General features: G+C 32.9%; 2 protein-coding genes across 3 annotated transcripts in view; one reads left to right on the forward strand and one right to left on the reverse strand.

The window, feature by feature from the left end:
* Positions 1-10146, forward strand: part of LOC145259077 (dual specificity protein phosphatase 23-like) — a 152417-nt gene extending 142271 nt beyond the window's left edge. For both annotated transcript variants that reach the window (XM_080116710.1, XM_080116712.1), the window contains one exon: positions 8239-10146. In XM_080116710.1, the coding sequence (XP_079972836.1) occupies positions 8239-8463 (225 nt within the window). In that variant the 3' untranslated portion in view covers positions 8464-10146. The remainder of the gene's footprint in view (positions 1-8238) is intronic.
* Positions 1-13297, reverse strand: part of LOC145259076 (dimethyladenosine transferase 1, mitochondrial-like) — a 248508-nt gene extending 235211 nt beyond the window's left edge. The window contains exon 1 of the mRNA XM_080116708.1: positions 13156-13297. Coding sequence (XP_079972834.1) covers positions 13156-13176 — 21 coding nt within the window. The 5' untranslated portion in view covers positions 13177-13297. The remainder of the gene's footprint in view (positions 1-13155) is intronic.
* Positions 13298-20749: the final 7452 nt, after the last annotated feature.

A 20749-nucleotide genomic window follows, 5' to 3' on the forward strand; every position in this document is an offset into this window, starting at 1 on the left:
TAGAATAGCATAAAAATGAGCATTTCTACCTGGTCATGGCTGACATGGAATGTAATGTCGGGACAAATAATCAGAAATCGAAAAATCGTAATTTTTGGGGGTATTGGAATCGGAAAAATTTGTGCCTATTTTCCAATGCCAAAAACGATTCTTTTAATCTTTTTTTTTTTTATTAGATTTTGTTTAAAACAAAATCTTCCACTGCTTGTTGTAATAATAAAACAATAAATATTTATCGATTTTAAATTACCAGTAAATCTAGATGCTATAGATTACCTCCTACACAAATGTATTTTCATGTTTGAGAAATATCTGCACATTTAACATGTGTTTTTAAGGTAAAAAAAACTTTATAGTTAAATATTTAGAGATTTACAAAGAATCGCAATCAGTAATTGTATCGGAATCGGGAAAATATCGGAATCGTCCCATCACTAATGGAACGAGGGCACAATCTACTCCCATAATAAAAGGGTCCAGTGAAAAAGTTTCGTCCAGGTTTCCAAATCCATGCAGGAAGGTTCCCAAGTTCTAAAAGATGCAGCTGAAGAAAGTGAGGTTACTTCGGCCAAAACGTGATTATAACAAGATGAGAACAGCAGTCCGAATATTTCAAATATAACAAATTATCAATCCTCATCTCAAAAATTCCGAAACAGAATTATGACATTTGTGTTTTTTCAAGGTATTTTGTGTATTAAAAAATATGTGGACATATTTTGAATGAATATGCATACATTTCATATGATGAATTTATGTACATTTCATATAGGGAATATACGTACATTTCAAATAATGAATATGTTTACATTTCATATAGTGAAAATGCATACATTTCATATAATGAATATATGTACATTTCATTAAATGAATATGCTTACATTTCATACAGTGAAAATGCGTACATTTCATATATTGAAAAGGGCTACATTTCATATAGTGAATATGCATACATTTCATATAATGAAAATGCATACATTTCATATAAGGAAAATGCGTACATTTCATATTGTGAATATGCGTACATTTCATATAATGAATATGCGTACATTGCATGCTTAAAAATCTATCTGCATCTTTTGTATATTAGCATCGATTGAGGCAGCAAATTTTTCCTTAAAAACAAAACAAAACAAAATAAACAGAAAGAAAAACGAAAAATCTTTTTTCTTGTTTTTAAAATGCCATTTTCTTAAACGTAATTTTTTAATGTAATTTTTTTTACATATATTTTTTAATGTCATTTTTTTTATATCATTTTTTTAATATCATTTTTCTATTAAAAAAAATCTTTTTTTCTTGTTTTTAAAATGTCATTTTCTTAAATGTAATTTTTTAATGTCATTTTTTAAACATAATTTTTTTAAATGTATTTTTTAAATATCATTTTTTTTAAATTTCATTTTTTTTAAATTTCATTTTTTTTAAATTTCATTTTTTTATTTTTATGAATGTCATCTGATAACGAGTCAAAATTACACAAGAATTTCATGTTTTTACTGTTTATGCCTGCTAACATGACTAGGTGCTGATTTTCTATTATCGTCGTCATTCAGACAATCTCGGCCTGTCAACCCAAAGTTACCTGGCCTTTGAGCCGAGATCAAAGTGTAGTATCTGTTCCGACAGATACTGCACTTAAGATAATTTGTACCAGTCAATGGAGGGGAAACCCTCTATACTGGGACAATTATTATTTTTGGTAACCAGAGTGACCCCTTTTAGGGGAGCTGGTTTTTACCTCACATTAAAAACGGCCTTGTGCCTAATTTGCTCAGTGGGGGAGCAAATAAATACCATCTGTTCCGACAGATACTGCAAGCAAAGACTAGCTATGACTAGCAAAGACCATATGTGGGGGTAACCCCACATATCTGAACTTGGTCAAGGTAGGGATCACCCTACGACCACAGTTACTATCCAGCTCCCATTTCCCACCTCTCGGGAGCAGGATCCCCCTTTCCCTCCCCCCTCCCTCTCTCTCCACATTAAAAAACGGCCTTGTGCCTAATTTGCTCAGTGGGGAAGCAAATGAATACAAAGACCATACGTGGGGGCAACCCCACCTATAAGACCTTGGTCAATGTAGTGGCAACCCTTCATACCAATTGTCACTATCCAGCTCCCCTACTCCCCGCGGAATTGGTCCCTATTTCCCCTTCACTCCTCACATTAAAACTCGGCCTTGTGCCTAATTTGCTCGGTGCAAATAAATACCCTGGCCTTTGGGTCGAGATCAAAGTGTAGTATCTGTTCTTCAGATGCTGCACTCACTTCAATTTCTTGTTCTCTGTCAGTGGAGGAGAAGTCCTTCACGACTGAGACAATTTTTAATTTTTGTTCCTTTTCTCCACGTTAAAAAAACGACCCTGGTGTCTAACTCTGTCCCGTGGGAAGGCATCGTAAATAGGAACCCAAAGTATCTAAAATGTTTTAAATAAACGATAAAATGGATGGAATTTTCAGTTGTAAAGACTATGTTCACTGTTATATAAAGGGAACTTTGTGTGAGAGTTCCCTATTGACTCAAAAACGGCTGGATCGATTTTTATGAAATTTCACACAAAGGCATTTTATATGCGTGGCAGTGTTCTTAGATAGCGTTTGTATTTTATTACTGCAAGTGCGTCTGAAAAGTTTTATTACCAAGAACCTACTGTTGATTTTATATATCAGACCTTTCAGTTTGTGTGCCAATAAAAATTTTCAAACACACTAGTGATGTTAGGCTGTATAAGGTGTTAGCTTTGGGCAAAATCGCCTGTTCCTTCTTTCATCGGATTATTTCGATTATCTATATCTATCGAAGACATTCCAACACAGAACCTATCTAACACCACTGTCAGGCACATAAAGTACCATTGCGTGAAATTTCATAAAAATCGACCAGCTGTTTTTGAGTCTATAGGGAATGAACTCACAGACACACAGACAAAGTTCCTTTTATATACTCCCCTTCCATCTTAATTGTTGATATATTTTATTTTAGATTATTGTATATATATATATATATATATATATATATATATTTAAATAAGGGAGTAGTCACCAACAATGTGTATTTTTTAACATTATTTTATTATTCCGTGTCTTGGTTTTTCATTGAGAATTATGTTTAGATCATTGTAATAATGTTTTTAAGTCATTGAAATCGTTTACGTACGTTTCAGACGGTCTGATGCGTCCTCGTCAGAAATTATACATCTTTCTTTCGTTGGAATTTATTAACCCATTTTATATAAATATATATATATATATATATATATATATATATATATATGAGCAAACATTTAATAAAATATGTTAAAAAACACTTTGAAATGAGTTAAAAACATATTTAATCTGAAAAGGAAACACTAGATAAATAGATAGTCCTTAATCCGCGGAGTTTCGAAGAAATACTCTCCTTCTCAAATTCCTACCCTCTGATGAGAAGGAGAGTATTTCTTCGAAACTCCGCGGATTAAGGACTATCCACTTATCTAGTGTTTCCTTTTCAGATTAAATATGTTTTTAACTCATTTCAAAGTGTTTTTTAACATATTTTATTAAATGTTTGCTCATATTATAAGCTCTATTTCCTATTTGGTTTTATCGAGCTTTTACGTCTGGCTGAGATAATTTTATAAATATTAATTCATTAATATTTATAATATACTTTAATTTTACCATCTTGGATCATTTTGGTAAATTTAATTATAATTTTTATTTTATATATATATATATATATATATATAATATATATACATATACATATGTAGCCATATATAATATATATACATATACATATGTAGCCATTAATGTTTGTGTAAATAAAATTAATATACCTGCTCTGTTCACTCATTGAGCACTATTTTGGTAGACACATGTTGTTTCATTGGATGTACTTCTAGGAAACTAAACTTTACTGGCTATATATATATATATATATATATATATATATATATATATATATATATATATATATATATGTTATTTTATATTATTGTATATATATTATTTTATATTATTGTTTTTATATATTTCATACGAATTCTTATTCGCCTTCCTTCCTCCCCCTTTTTCCCCTTCTTTTACTCGTATATTTCTGAGTATTTACTTTTACGTGTTAATTTGATTCATCTCTTGTATTTTTCAAAAACCAACGATTAACTCCTGATGAGTTTGTTGTTGGTGAAAGGGGGCCCCTAGGGTTTGTTCTTATATTATTTTCAAAGCTATTTAATTGGAATTCATTATTGAGATGAGTGAGAATTGTCTGAAGGTAGTGGTTTCAATGCTACCCAAACTTTTAGAATTTTTACTAATTTTGACATGACAAGTAAGCACATAATAATGTGTTCACCTGAAATGCGTTGATTTAAAAGATATTCAAATTACATTTTCTTTCTTTTTTTTTTATCTCAATTTATTTTAAAGTGATTTTTTTTTTTATTACAACATCCATCGTTTATATATCAGTGACATGCTCCAACATATGTGCGAACCCAGGTCTTCAGTACTGTACACTTCATGTGTGCGACGACCTGGGTTCATGCCTATGTCAGATAACGTCACTGATGAGATTCAGTACATTGAAACCCACTTGGGTCTGGTGTTATCCATTGTCGATGCAATTGCTTGATTCCATCTAATTCTGAGTTCTAGCTTTATCATGAAAAAGTGTATGTGAATGGGCATCACTTATCAAGGCCCAGAAGCCACTCAGGGATAACGGTTATTGCAAGTACAGTACATTAGTGTGGAGATTTAATGAAGTGTTTACTTAAGAGGGCGGTTCATTAGGAATTAGTTTTTCACAGAATATAAGCCTGACGAATTCTCACGAGAATGAAACGCGGAATATTCTGTGTAGCTTAATTGCCATATATATTTTCATAACTTATATATATAGTAATTTATAAAATATACATCGCAATTAAGCTACACTGAATATTCTGCGTTTCATCCACTCTAGGATTCGTCAGGCTTATGCGCATAAGCCTGAAGAATCCTAGAGTGGATGAAACGCGGAATATTCAGTGTAGCTTTTTTTTATAATTTTTTTTTTTTTACACAGTGATCACCACTTATCAAGGCCCAGAAGCCACTCAGGGATAAGGGTTATTGCAAGTACATTACATTAGTGTGGAGATTTGATGAAGTGTTTACTTAAGGGGGCGGTTCATTAGGAATTTGTTAACATTGGACTTGAAGGCATCCAAGTTGTAGTCCGGTGGGAAGCAGGCAGACGGAACAGAGTTCCACAGGCGTGCAGTTCTAAGAAAGAAGCTTTGTTCATGGAATCCGCGTTTTGATTTAGGCACAGATATAGAGTAGGGGAAATTTTTCACAGTGGATTCAGCTAGACGGGTGTTTTTCGTGAAAGATTAGCAAGGGGGGACCAGAGATTGGAGTTCTACCATGGAAATAACAATAAAACAAGGATAGGCTCGCAACGTCTCTTCTGTGGGAGAGAGGTTGCAGGGTAGAGAAAAGGGCATCCTCCCACTAAGCCACGAAGTCTATTTTGTACTCTGTTAAGGCAGGATAGGCTGTTTTTAGCAGCTCCTGCCCAGATATGGCAGCAGTATTCCATCCTTGGACGTACTTGGCTTTTTATACAGATAGGGAAATATTTTTATTCAATTATATTTCACCTTTTATTTATACCAGTCCTTTAATTTATGAAGCTCAATGTAACTACAGAGCAAATAACAAATAAATGACTAAAGTATATTCCAAATTTCGAGATATTGACCATCTTACCGTTTATTTCCTTAGATAAATTGACATGCACGATACTTAACAGCACCTGTGTTTGCACTATTTTGAGTGTAATTTTAACGTTTTGGTTGATGTAACCTCTGACTTTCTTCAGGTGTATGTTGTCGAACTCAGGAATGTTTCTGTTGAACTCGGGAATTTGGACGGAATTTCGAGCGGAACCTTTTATTTACTTCATGGGGGTAGCATGCTCTTGTTCCGTCAGCTATGATTGGATAGAGGTCCTAAGTAATTCGCAATTGCATTTTTCGGTCGCCCACACTGAGGATTGAACCTTCAACCTTCAGGAGAATATCACTTTTTACAATTGATTTTTTCCAAGTACTCTAACCACCTCAAAAATTCAGAAAAGCACCCGTTTTGTAGTACAGAATCGTTCATGTAATTATTATGTCAATTTTTAAATTTATTCTGCCCTTAACTCATTACAGAATCCGAAAATTGGGAGAGAAGTTGCTATTATTTTTTTTTATCTTTGTCATCTCTCTCTCTCTCTCTCTCTCTCTCTCTCTCTATATATATATATATATATATATATATATATATATATATATATATATATATATAATATAAAGCTGAACATCTGTGTGTGTGTGTGTGTGTGTGTGTGTGTGTGTGTGTGTGGTCACGAATAGGCTCCTATATGGTTGACTATTATAGAAAACTGATCACATATAATGATAGAAGATGTATCGAGACACAGGAATGGGTATGTTTGATCTGGCATAATGATGATTCATTAAAATTGTGGCGTCTGCATACGCGCCTGGTCCACAAAGTATGGAAATAAAAAATTTAAAAATGAAAAAAAAAAAACATTTACAAATGTTTTTGATATAGATGTACATAATAATACTTTGATAAGTATGTTTTAACTTAAATAGGGATGGTATAATAAAATTGTGAGGTCTGCGTTCGCGCCTGGCCTCCATAGAATGGAAATAGGCACAAACTTTAATAAAGACTTTTCATATCTATCTGCATAAGTATACTTTGATAATTATGTTTCAGTTTGAAGAAATATGGTATAATAAAATTATGGGGTGTTCGTTCGCACCTGACCTCCATAGAATGGAAATATGTGACAAAGTTTAGCAAGGTTTTTTAATATAGATCCACAGAATATTGTGATAAGTGTTTCAGTGTGAACAGGTATGGTATAATAAATTATGGGGTTTATCTATTTTATTTTTACTTTCATCATATTTTTCTTTGGTTTTGATACCCCCAAATTCGAAGCTATCTCTTTACAACCCTCCCTTTTCATAACCTATCATACTTTCATAAATCAGAGTCCATTTTCTGTAAGCTGTTTTTGGACCCAGTCAACGACGGGTACTTTTGCTAATATATATATATATATATATATATATATATATATATATATATATATATATATATATATATATATGGATACGTTTTTAAGGCTAAAGACAACATATTTTCATTTTTTTTTGTATATATAAACAAATTTATTTGCTTACATCAAATATATTTCGATGCTAAATATCCTTACTGATGAAGAGTCTGTTTTTTTTCTTTTTCTTTATCACATAGTGGAATTCTATGTGCGAGAGTGTTATTGTCAGTCCAAGGGTCCTGGCAATGGCTCGATATTTAAAAATAAAAAACAGTCATCAGCAGGGGTTATGTGCTAGCTGTGCAACATTGAAATAATGAAAGAATGACTGTTTTTTATTTTTTTATTTTTAAATATCGAGCCGTTACCAGGACCTCGGACTGATAATAACACTCTCGCATGCAGAATTCCACTATGCGGTCAAGAAAAAAACAAAAAAAGACTCTTCATCAATAAGGATGCTTAGCATCGAAATATATTTGATATAAGCAAATAAATTTGTTTATATAAAAAAAATGCATTGTTTTAAAAAACGTATCCATTTATATACGTAATTATTTTCCATTTTCAACTAACACACAACGCTTCAAGTGCAAAGTGCAGGTAAAGAAGAAAAAAAATATTTCTTCCATTTTATATATATATATATATATATATATATATATATATGTATATATATATATATATATATATATATATATATATATATATATATTTTTAAAGCCAAAAGCAATGTGGAGGAAGACCGGAAAAGATAAAATAAAAAAGAAAAACAAACAGATGTAGACGAGTATGGTTGAGTAGAGGAGTGTCTAACCTTTATTTGACTATCATTCAAATAAAGGTTAGACACTCCTCTACTCAACCATACTCGTCTACATCTGTTTGTTTTTCTTTTTTACTTCATCTTTTCCGGTCTTCCTCCGCATTGCTTTTGGCTTAAAAAAAAAAATATATATATATATATTTCGTTACCAACAATGCTTCAAGCAAACTACTACCTACTCTTATATATATATATATATATATATATATATATATATCTTTTAATTTCTGTGATATACTCACATATTGCGAATACGCTTTGTTTATTTTGAAAAATTCTTTTGCAGGCTTTAGCCATCCACTGCGCTCATGGAAAGGGACGCACCGGGACAATGATTGCTTGTTATTTGATCAAGTATCATAACCTGACAGCAATCAACGCGCTGCACCAAATCCGCGAGATGCGACCAGGTTCAGTGGAAACATTCGAGCAGGAAGAAGTCATCTACAAGTTTCAGGAGAAGCTCAACAAAGGCTTGCAGGATCAAGCCACAACCGTCCATCAGATCTAAAAATCCAGACGCAGGATAAGAATCTGGACATTACTCGATTCTTATTTGATAGTCATGGTTTCATTTTTTTTTTTTAACATGTTTGTTTCAGGTGTTGGTGATGTCGAATCAAAATGATATTTATTGATGTAATGGAAATCGCTCCAACCAAACATGAAATCACTTTTTTTTTTCTTTTTTTTTTTTTTTTTACAAAGGAGTCACCTCTTATCAAGGCTCGGGGGCCACTTGAGGATAAGGCTGAATGAGCGTACAGTAGTCAATGAGACAATATCGTAATAATCATTAGCAGTGGGATCGACACTGCTTGAGTCCAGTGGCAAGGAGAAGTCCAGGATGACTGGAAACAATGCCGAGATAAGCAGAGAGCACCTACAAGTCCTAAATGGTCAACCATTTAGTACTGACCAGGTTAAACGTTGCTTAACCTCAGTGATCCAGCTAGAACCGGTGTGTCAATGTGATTATATCATACTATTTGCCTGATTTGGGGTGAAAAAAAATTACTTTGTTCTCTATTAACCGAATACCTGATGGAGCATTGGTACCATGTAAGTGTCATTTTAATTCTACGAGCCAGAAGAAAACGACAAGTTATATTAACACCTTTTTATTTTACTTTTTGTGAATCGAAGCACTCAAATGTAATTATGTAATCATACTCTGTAAAATTACCTCCCTTACGCGTTTTTTTTCTAAAACAAGCATTCATCATCATCATCATTTTTATTCAAAAAAATCTAAAGTTGCGGCAACGTTGTTGTTATTCATCTACTTTGTTATCCTTGTCCCATTTTTTTTTTTTTTTACAATGATTCAGCCGATGCACTCTCCTGCCTTCTCCATGTGCCTTTTTTTCAGAATTGTAAAACGTCTGGGAATTTTGGTTGTTCTATTTAGCTAGGTTCAAGATGTAGTTGTTCTGATATTTCTCTGTTCTTGGTCGGTAAAAGAAAAATATTTCTAGCTTAATTTTTTTTCCAGTTCAGTGTGACCCTTTTTAGGAGAATTGGATTTTCTTAACGTTAAAAGGAAACATTGTGTCTAACTCTGCCCTCATGGATGCAGTATAATATAATGCAGTATAAATACAATGCAGTATAATATAATGCAGTATAATACAATGCAGTATAATATAATGTAGTATAATACAATGCAGTATAATATAATGCAGTATAATACAATGAAGTATAATACAATGCAGTATAATATAATGCAGTATAAATACAATGTAGTATAAATACAATGCAGTATAATACAATGCAGTATAATATTAGCATTATACACCTGTACATCTTCAGGGTGCCATTAATGCTCACATTGTTAAACTTGGCTGTCGGTAGAAAACCTTGTGGATACTGGTTTGTTTTTAAAGTTTTATTTTAACAGAACAAAGACAGAAGACTGAAATACATGTGTATGAGAAAGAAAGAAGGCGAGAGAAAGAGAGAAGGAGGGGTGAGAGGGAAAGAAAGAGAAAGAGAGAGAGAGAGGGAGGTTTAGAATTGAAGGGAGAGATATCAATTACATATTTATGCAGGCTGATTTTAGCCGCCTGTTCTGACCGTCATCGTCTGCACTGACAGAGAGACTGCCACATCCTCGTTCGGTCTTGTCAATGTCCAGCAGCTGAAAGACCAAACTGATTTTCTGGGCGGAAGTCCCATGATTCTCAACTCCTGCATTTAGGCTCACCGTTCCATTTAAGGCGCCCGCTCTTTTTTTTTTTTTTTTTTTCTGTGTCTCGTAGTTTGAACTGATGCAAATGAGAAAAATCTGTAGCAATCTTAACCTCAAAATAGAGTGTTTTTATTAGCCCTAAAAGAGCCCCCGAGGCACACCCAAGAGTTATCGCGAAGTATAGACAAACAAAATTATATAGAAATCAGTTAGTTACAACTTTTCAGAAAGTTTTATAAAAATCCAATCCATCATTTTTTTTTTAAATAAGCACAAAAGTGTCAATTTTAGGCATTTTTGACCTGACAGGCAGCCCGAGAGGGTAACCGGAGTTTTCCTGGAAAATCCGTTCTGTTACTTTTTTTACTCACATAATGTTTAATGTTTGTGCAAAATTTCAAAATATTCCAAGGCATAGTTATTGAGAAAAGTGCGAACAGATGAACGGACAAGGGTGAATTTATAGGTTAACCCTACTTTTGTCGGGGTGGGGTGGGGCAAAAAGTGAAATGCATGTGTACAAGAGAAAGAGAATTGGAGGGGGGGGGGGCTGATAACATAAAAGAAAGACCGACTTTCAACTACCTGTTTGCCACCACCACCACCACCACCACCACCACCACCCTCCCGCCAGGACTGTTCAGAACAACAACGTTGCTGTCTGTTCGTGTCAGTCTTCAGCAGGTCAAAAGAAGTAACTGCTTTACCTCGCGAAAGTCAGACGATTTCTCGACTTTTAGACTCCCTGTCCTTTTAGGGTAGCCTCCTCTGAGCTCAACCTTCGCTATACAACAGTGGGGATGCAAGTAAATAGGGACAAGGTGAGGAGCAAAAGGGTAGTAACTGTTCTGATGCTACACATCAGCTTTTAAATGAATAAGAAATCCTTCTAGACTGAGGCAGTCTTTTAAGATTTTTATTTCAATCTAAAATGCCCCAATTTTGGGAAGCTGGATCTTTTCCACATTAAAAACCGACCCTACGTTTAACTCTGCCCTCGTGAGGAGACAAATAAATGGGTAATTGTTGTTAAGTTACATGGTTGATAGCTGATACTTGGGTGATAGTAATTACTAACTGGATGAACCAGGTGTTGCCCGGGAGTCTTTTTACTTCATTTGTATTTTGCTTATTCCCCGCCCCCACTCACCACCATCCGTCCCGTTTGCTTTCTTTTTTATTGAGTCTCCACTTAGCAATGTCAAAAGCAGCTCAAGGAAATAATGGCTGCTTAATATATGATACGTCCTAAAAAGAGAAAGTAGAGATAGAGAGAGAATCAGTGATTCTTCAAATCACATCCTAAGATCATTCATAAACATTTATGCAAACGACACCACAATCTATAGCAACACTTTAAAGACCAACAATGACCAAGATCTTTCTGATACTCTTTTTTCTGACCTTGAGCACGTGGTGTAATGTGGAAAAGGGTGGCTGGTTAATTTTAATGCATCGAAAACCAAGCTTCTCTCTTTTCATCATAATCGCTCTGACCTCCATCTGGCCCCAACTGAGATGAATGGCTCTCATCTTGAGGAAGCTCTATGTTTTGACAAGCTTCTGGGACTGAGCTTCACTCCTGATCTGAAATGGAACACATACAAGATTGCTGGAAAAATGGCTGAATCATTCTATTGCTCCGATAGGTAACTCACTGCCGATGAAGTCCTCTATCTGTATAAGAGCCAAGTACGCCCTAAAATAGAATAGTGTTGCCACATCTGAGGAGGAGCTGCTCAGAACACCCTATCCTGCCTTGATGTAGTTCAAAACCGTTTTTTTTTTTTTTTTTAAATTTTTTTTTTATTACATTTTCACCCCAAACAAGGCAAATTGCCACTTTGGTGTAGGGGGCTACTATCAGGGGCAACAACTACTGGGGTACTATGTAGGGATTTGGGCAGCAAGGTGTCGGTTCACGTTACACTTGAACTTCTGCACGTCAGTACTGTTGGGGAAGCAGGGACCTGGAATGGAATTCCAGAGTCTTGCGGTTCTGGGGAAGAAACTATTGGAGTAAAAAGATCTTTTACATCTAGGGACCTCTACAGTGTGGGGGTGGGATCTAGTAGCCTGTCGGGTTTGTCGAGGGTGCTCGCGTCGTGGGGGCACAAGTGATTGCAGTTCGTCAGAGCATTCACCACTAAAATACTTGTAGAAAAGGCAGAGGGATGCAACATTTCGTCGATGGGACAGAGGCTGAAGCTTAGATGCCAGTTCAGGGCCTATCAGGTTTGCGACTCTTTTGAACCTTGTCTATGAGTGAGAGACTAGTAGCAGATGCACCAGCCCAGATGTGGCAGCAATACTCCATACATGGGCGAATGGTGGCCTTATAGAGGTACAGGATACTTTCGGGTGTTAGTAGTTTTCTAGCACGGTAGAGAGAGCCTACCTTTCTTGCAGCGGCCCGGTTTCGAAATCTAGTGCGTGATGGCCTTTTTTACTTGCAATCTCTTTTCCGAAGACAAGCTGATGCAACTTCAATCTCTGCTCATTCGTTATTTTCATACTTAACGTCCAATTGATGGTACCAACGATAAAATGAAAACGTATCAAATATTTATCGTTTTATCATTAGTTAAAATTAATTGAAAATTAAGTACGAAAAAAAAAAATTTAGTTTTTTTTTAATCAGAAAACTAAGCTAAATTTTTGTGAGTCTGATACCCCAAACAGTTCTGACTTTTTTCCAGATTCCAATATTCGTCTCCCTCCCACGGCAAAATGATGTGACACAAGGGTCGAAAAGTGGGATTGAAGAGCCAGTACCCTAGAAAAAAAGCACTCTGGCCTTCAAAAAAATGCCTGAGCAGTCTTGTTAGCATTCATCAATAAGAGTACCCCAGGCGATAAACCTACCTATCCTGCCTTTACGAGTAAAATACCAACATGCTTTTCTTCAGCTTTATCAAATTTCCAGTGAATGTATTTGATATAAATCCCCCACAAAATGTGGGTACGTTGGGATGAAGAGAAAAAATAATATTCTAGAAAAAAAGAACGAACCTTAAGCAACACTTTATTCATATGGATATTTTCGGATGGTGATTGGAATTGTTAAGATGCCCGGTGATATTATTGTCCAGTTTTTCTAAATTTGCGCTCATCATTAAAATGAGAATGACTGACGTCACGTGATGATTCAATTGTTTTAAAGGGAAGTTACTCTGTTTTCTTAGAATTCCATCCGGTTCAGAGGGAGACAACTCTGCCTTAAATTTAACCTATTTTTATAATTGAAAATCTCAGGCATTCATAAATGTTAACGATTTATTCAAATTTTTTCTATAAAAAAATTGGATTTGTTTTACAATCCACAGAGATTTGAAAAAGTGGTAAAAAAAAAAAGGAAAACAAATATATAACAAATAAATATTATCAAAGGCAAGATAGGTTACTCTTCTACCTATCTGGAATTTTTTTAGTGGTTTGACTCCGTTTAAAATGTTTAATCGGTTCAAAAAACTTTGTCTAGCATTTACGTGAGAGCAAGAAAAATGGTCGTGCTCTTGGCTCATAAAATTCAAAGTTTTGAAAATGACTGCAAATTAGAAAAAATATACATAATACTGTTAGAAACACACTCATATATGTCACCGTAACATATATTGAGTTTGAAGTTTTTAGTTTTAAGTTATTTTCAAAATTTTGAATTGCATGAGCCAAAGGGGCGGCCATTTTTCTTACTCTCGCGTAAACGCTGGATACTTTGTTTTTCAAACAGATTAAACGTTTTAAAGTGAATCAAACCACTAAAAATTTTTCCAGATAGGTAGAAGACTAATTGATAACATTTATTTATTTTTTTCACCATTGTTTCGAATCTCTGTGAATTGTAAAACAAACCCCAAAAATTGCATTTTTTTTTTTAAACATAAAAAACAAGACTGTCTGCAATATTAAAAAATATATACTAGCACCTATTATTTACTTACTTTTACATTTTTCATAAAGATTTTTGGGTTTGTATTACTGTACACATAGATTCGAAAAGGTTGTCAAAAAACAAATATATAACACATAAATATTATCAAAGGCAAGATAAGTTACTTTTTTACCAAACTGGATATATTTTTTTTGTTTTTATTCAATGTAACATGTTTATTCAGCTCGAAAAACATACAGTGTTTACCGATTTATTCGAAAATTCAAGATGGCGTCTCACACCCTCTTTAACACCGTAAGTTTGGAAAAAGGTGTTATGAATAAAAAAACTATACAAAATACTATTAAAAACCCGCCGAATATATGTCAACCTATGTCACGGTAACATATATTGAGCGAGTTTTTAACAGTATTTTATCCGGTTTTTTATTTATAATATCTTTTCCCACACTTACCATGTTAAAGAGAGAATCAGACGCCATCTTGAATGTTCCAATACATCGGTAAACACTGTATGGTTTTCGAGCTGAATAAACATGTTACATTGAATAAAAACACGAAAAATATATCCAATTTGGTAGAAAAGTAACTTATCTTGCCTTTGATAACATTTATTTGTTATATATTGACAACTTTTTCGAATCTATGTGTACAGTAATACAAACCCAGATTTTTTACTTTTTTTTTTTTTAAATATGAAGAAATTCATTATTGGCAATGGTGCACTACTGCACTACTCGAACAGATTCAGTTTTTTTTTTTTTTTTTTTTTTTTTTTCAGTTTGGACATCTAGAGAGTGCACAGCAGGGGGAGACAAATGCAATGTCAGGATCGAACCGAAAATAAACGTGTGTTGTTTATTAATGCATGTTTTGTTTTGTTTTTTTTTATAAGAAAAAAAGCGGTTACTTTTCTTTCTCCAATAAATAATTCTGTTCTTGCCTACTCCTCCTATTCTAAAATAAAAAAAAAGGCCTTGTTTGATTAGCCAAGGCGTTTCTCCGTGACCAATCAGTGGACACTCTCTTTGTCGTGCTGAATGTGAAAACCCCTGTTCTTCCATTTTTTTTTTTTTTTTTTTGAATGGGATGCCAAGCTGTCAACAAGTAAGAACCTTCTTCTTTCCTTTTTTTTTAACAAAAGAATCACCATTTATCAAGGCCCAGAGGCCACTCGAGGATAAAAGTTAAAGAGTGTACAATGGTGAAAAGGACAATATCATAGTAATCGTTAGAAGTGTAAATTTGGCAAAATTGGATTACTTAAGGGGAACGGCTGATCAAGAACTTGTTTACATTGGACTTGAAGACGGCCATGTTGTAGTCGGTCGGAAAGCAGTTAAACCGAAGAGAGTTTCACAGGTGTGCAGTTCTAAGAAAGACGTTTTGTTCATGGAATCTACGTTTAGGTTTAGGCACAGATAAAGGGTGTGGGAAATTATTGATAGTGTTTTTAGCCAAGCGGTGTTTTTCGTGAATGTTTGACGAGGGGGGACCATAGATTGGAGCTCAGACGGGCACTTGCCATGAAACATTCTAAGAGTCGTCTGTTCTTGGACGTAAAAGAACTTTCTGTTGTTCTAGTTGGACTTCAAAAGCTGCAAACACAATGAGTTTTGCAAGAACTTTGTTTGTTATTGTTTTATTTAATTCAATGCAAATATTATCCTCACCTCAGTCTTGTGCATTCCATAAATTTCAGCATACTTTCAGCATTAACCCCAACTTCAGCGCATTTTATTTATTTACTAGCGGGGAGGGGGGGGCTTTGTCCGGTCGTAAAATACGCTTAAATATGATATTTTAATTTGTCCAGATTTCGGATATATTATTAAAAAGTCGTGATTTCAAAAGTAAAAAAAAAAAGTATTTGGTTGCCATCAGCTAGAATCGAAACCAAAAGCAAAACTGTAGCATTCAAAGCTGGTGACGTTACCACTGTACCAACATAACACACATATAAACCAATTAAAAATAAACTAAGATTATAACAATTTTTTCAATTTTGACCCTTTTTTTGTACCCTTAAAATCTATTCTAACCAGCTAAAGATCCATAAAAGAAGGGTCCATAAAAAATCCAATCATTTGAGGTCCCTAGCGCTGCTTTGTGACTTTTAGTTTCAGAGGAGATAAAGTTTGAAAATATGGAGATGGACAGATATATAGCCTTTTATATATTAGATTTATTTATATTTTTTTTTTTAGAAAGTTTTTTTTTTAAATAAATACAAGAAACTTAGAACAAACTAGTGTTTTTTTTAACAAAATAGATTTTATTAAAAACATTTTTAATAAAATATGAACATAAAAGTTTTTGTAACACAGTTCTTGGAGCAACATTTTTAATAAAACATGATCTTGCATCAGTAAAATGTGTACATTTTGAGAAAACTATTTTTTCTTTCCAAATTTTAAATTTTCCTGATAAAGTCAAAACCTTTTTTGTAATAAAAATAACAATAAAACAACACACATTTATTTTCGATTTGGCCTTGAAATTGCATTTGTCTCCCCCTGCTATGCACTCTTCCCATGTCCAATTGAAAACCAAAAAAAGTGAATCCATCCGAATAATACATAAGTGCCAATGTTTTTAGCTATATACACAATTATGTATATAATTACACAGTATGTAGTTTCGAAATAAACAAATTTATGATGTTCTAATGAACGTATTTTAAGTACGCTCTTACAAATTGGATTTTCCTTTTAATTGAGCACTCTGCTGGAATTCTTTTTCCAAAAAAACTAATCATATATATATATATATATATATATATATATATATATATATATATATATATATATAAAGCTGAACGTCTGTGTGTGTGTCTGGTCACGAATAGGCTGTTGATAGAATTCAACAACACTTGATGATGTTGAATTCTTGAAACGAATATTGTAAATGATTATGTCATAAATTTGTTTATTTCGAAACTATAACAAAATAGCTCTGGTTGATCTAAAAGTTTCTACAATTGAGCTTATTTTATACTTGCAATATTTCTGGATATATAATGGTTTACATATATTTACACTGTTTTATATATGTCTAGAGTGTAGATTATTATTCCATTATAGTTCTCAGTTTTATATTAGACTTTATTTTTCTCATATATATATATATATATATATATATATATATATATATATATATATATATATATATATAAGAAAAATGAAATCTAAATAAGTAAACTATTTTATAGAAATGGATTATACATATACATGTATAATCTGTTTCTTGGCTAAAATAATGAATTTCTTCACATCTAATAAATAAAATATTTATGGAAAACGTACCAGTAAAACTGAAGGTGATATATTTTTTATTCTTTGTCAAAAAACGATGAGAAAATAAAACTGTTAAAATAAACTGTTAAAATAAAACTGTTAAAATATTAATCTCTTTGTGAATTACAGTAGAACTGATATATATATATATATATATATATATATATATATATATATATATAAAGCTGAACGTTTGTGTGTGTGTCTGGTCACAAATAGGCTCCTATATGTTTGACTATTATAGAAAACTGATCACATATAATGATAGAAGATGTATCGAGACACGGGAATGAGTATGTTTGATCTGGCATAAAGATGACTCATTAAAATTGTGGGGTCTGCATTCACGCCTGGTCCACAAAGTATGGAAATAAAAAATTTAAAAATTAAAAAGACACGTTTGCAAGTGTTTTTGATATAGATGTACATAATAATACTTTGATAAGTATGTTTTAACTTAAATAGGGATGGTATAATAAAATTGTGGGGTCTGCGTTTGCACCTGGCCTCCATAGAATGGAAATAGGCACAAACTTTAATAAAGACTTTTCATATCTATCTGCGTAAGTATACTTTGATAATTATGTTTCAGTTTGAGGAAATATGGTATAATAAAATTATGGGGTGTTCGTTCGCACCTGACCTCCATAGAATGAAAATATGTCACAAAGTTTAACAAGATTTTTTTAATATAGATCCACAGAATATTGTGATAAGTATTTCAGTTTGAACAGGTATGGTATAATAAATTATGGGGGTTTATCTATTTTATTTTTACTTTCATCATATTTTGTTTTGGTTTTGCTACCCCCAAATTCGAAGCTATCTCTTTACAACCCTTCCTTTTCATAACCTATCATGCTTTCATAAATCAGAGTCCATTTTCTGTAGGCTGTTTTTGAACCCAGTCAACGACGGGTACTTTTGCTAGTATTATATATAGTCATCCACATACAGTACTGTTTCGCTGTATCATTGCTCATCAGTGCGGCTAGACAAGCAATTACCTCAAGCCAGAATCCAAACTTGGACATACATACATACATACATACATACAAACATTTAAACAGACAGGTGAGATTTCTATAATATATAACAAAAGAAAAAAAAAATAACTATGACAAGAGAGAAGATGCCTATTGACGTATTGAAATTAGTCAGCAGAAGGAGAGTTTCACAAGTTTGCATTAAAAAAAAAAATACTCGAATAGGAAGCTGCATTACAATGAGATTAAAAACAAAAAAAAATTTGAAAGCAAATTTCATGACGATGCTTTTGTCAGCCATAAGCGCATGTCCAAACTTTATGAGCCACCATTTCCTTATCTTGCCTTCGATCGAAATAATGCCACAGTACCTTCGAATGTCATCATTGAACCATGTGATGTACTCATCCACACTTGATGTGTCCTATAAAGTTGATCATAAAATAGAAACTTTTCATCTGTTATCCATTTCCATGGTTATCGTTAATTTCATTTCACCCCCCCCCATTCCCTCTAAAAAATTAATAGATTAAAAAAATAAGAATACTGGTTATAGTCAGCTAACATACTTCCTAACTTCCAGCGTGGCTGCTACCGGAAGCAAACCAGTAAGCAAAAATATGATAAAAAAGGGTACATTGTACAGGGGACATATAAACGTGAAAGAAAAAATGAATGAACTCATTTTTCTTGTCACTGCTTCCAGTAGTATTACACCGGTTAGTTAGGAAGTATGTTAACTGACTTTAACCAAAGAATTTTATTAGTAAATTTTATTAGTAAAATATTATTGATTAAATATTTTTATTAGTAAAATATTATTGATTAAATATGACTTGGTAAACAACTTTTTTGTTTATTTGTTTATTGTTTATTTGTTTTTTTTTGTTTATTTGTTTATATTATTGATTAAATATTTTTATTAGTAAAATATTATTGATTAAATATGACTTGTTAAACAACTTTTTTGTTTATTTGTTTATTGTTTATTTGTTTTTTTTTTGTTTATTTGTTTATATTATTGATTAAATATTTTTATTAGTAAAATATTATTGATTAAATATGACTTGTTAAACAACTTTTTTGTTTATTTGTTTATTGTTTATTTGTTTTTTTTTGTTTATTTGTTTATATTATTGATTAAATATTTTTATTAGTAAAATATTATTGATTAAATATGACTTGTTAAACAACTTTTTTGTTTATTTGTTTATAAAGTTGTGTATTTTTTTTTTATTTTGGAACAATTTTAGGAAACCAAGTCTTATATTATTTTTTTTTATTAAATTGAATAAAATGTTATAATTTTTTAATTAAATTGAATAAAATGATTTTTAAAAAATTCTTTCTTTTTTTTTTCTGAGACATTCAGTGCTATACACCTTTTTCAAAGAAGACGTTTTTCTCTCTTCATTTTGTTGGTGTTATTGTGAGAAGAAAAAAGTATGTGTCCAATCTTGTAAACTCTGAATCCGATGTTGGTGTTAGGGTTGTGGATTTTGGATCCAAAAAGTTTTGGCATATGACTGAAAATTTTATTTCGTAAAGTTATTTGAAAAAATTTTAACATCAAATAATGTTTTGAATCATTTTTTTTTATTAAAGAATAAGATGTTGTTGGATTTTATATATTTTATTTACTCCCAGGTGAATGTCACAGCAGATGGACTCTCGGCTTGTGGGATTTTCTATGTATCCATTCTGAGGGGAGGATCGTTTAGTCCATCCATCTTTCTCAGCATCTCGGAACCAACTCAACACTATGCTTGCACAAACAAGAACATGTGACACATGACATCCATCCCCGTTTGGATACTTTCTTCTTTTCTTTTTTTTTTTTACATGGAGGTTACCACTGATCAAGGCCCAGAAGCCACTCGGGGATAAGGGTTATTGTGTGTACAGTAATCAATGGGATAGTATTGTAGTATTCGTTAGTAATGGAGATTTGATATAGTGTCTTACTTAAGGGGGCGGTTTGTCAGGAGTTTGTTTATGTTGGACTTGAAGACATTCAAGTTGACGTCAGGTGGGAAACAGCCAAGCGGTAGAGAGTTCCACAGGCGTACAGTTCTAAGAAAAAAGCTTTGTTCATGGAATCTACGTTTAGATTAAGGCACAGATAAGGAGTGGGGAAAATTAATGACAGTAGTTTCAGCTAGGCGGATGTTTTTATTGAAAGATTGGCGAGAGGAGACCAGAGATTGAAGCTCAGACAAGCACTTCCCATGGAAATAACGATAGAACAATGACAGGCTCGCTACGTCTCTCCTTTATTTATGAAAAATAATGTTTTTTAAATGTTTTTTAAATGTTGCCCATTTTCAGCTTTGTATATTTGTGCTCTTTCCAAAACATTATTCATGACAGATTGCAGAATCTCTGGATTGCAATTTAACTCCCTTATTTCGTTCCTGATGTTTTCCTTCAATT

The sequence above is a fragment of the Euprymna scolopes genome, chromosome 34, assembly GCF_053919585.1.
Source record: "Euprymna scolopes isolate OS-2025 chromosome 34, ASM5391958v1, whole genome shotgun sequence".
NCBI lineage: Eukaryota > Metazoa > Mollusca > Cephalopoda > Sepiida > Sepiolidae > Euprymna > Euprymna scolopes.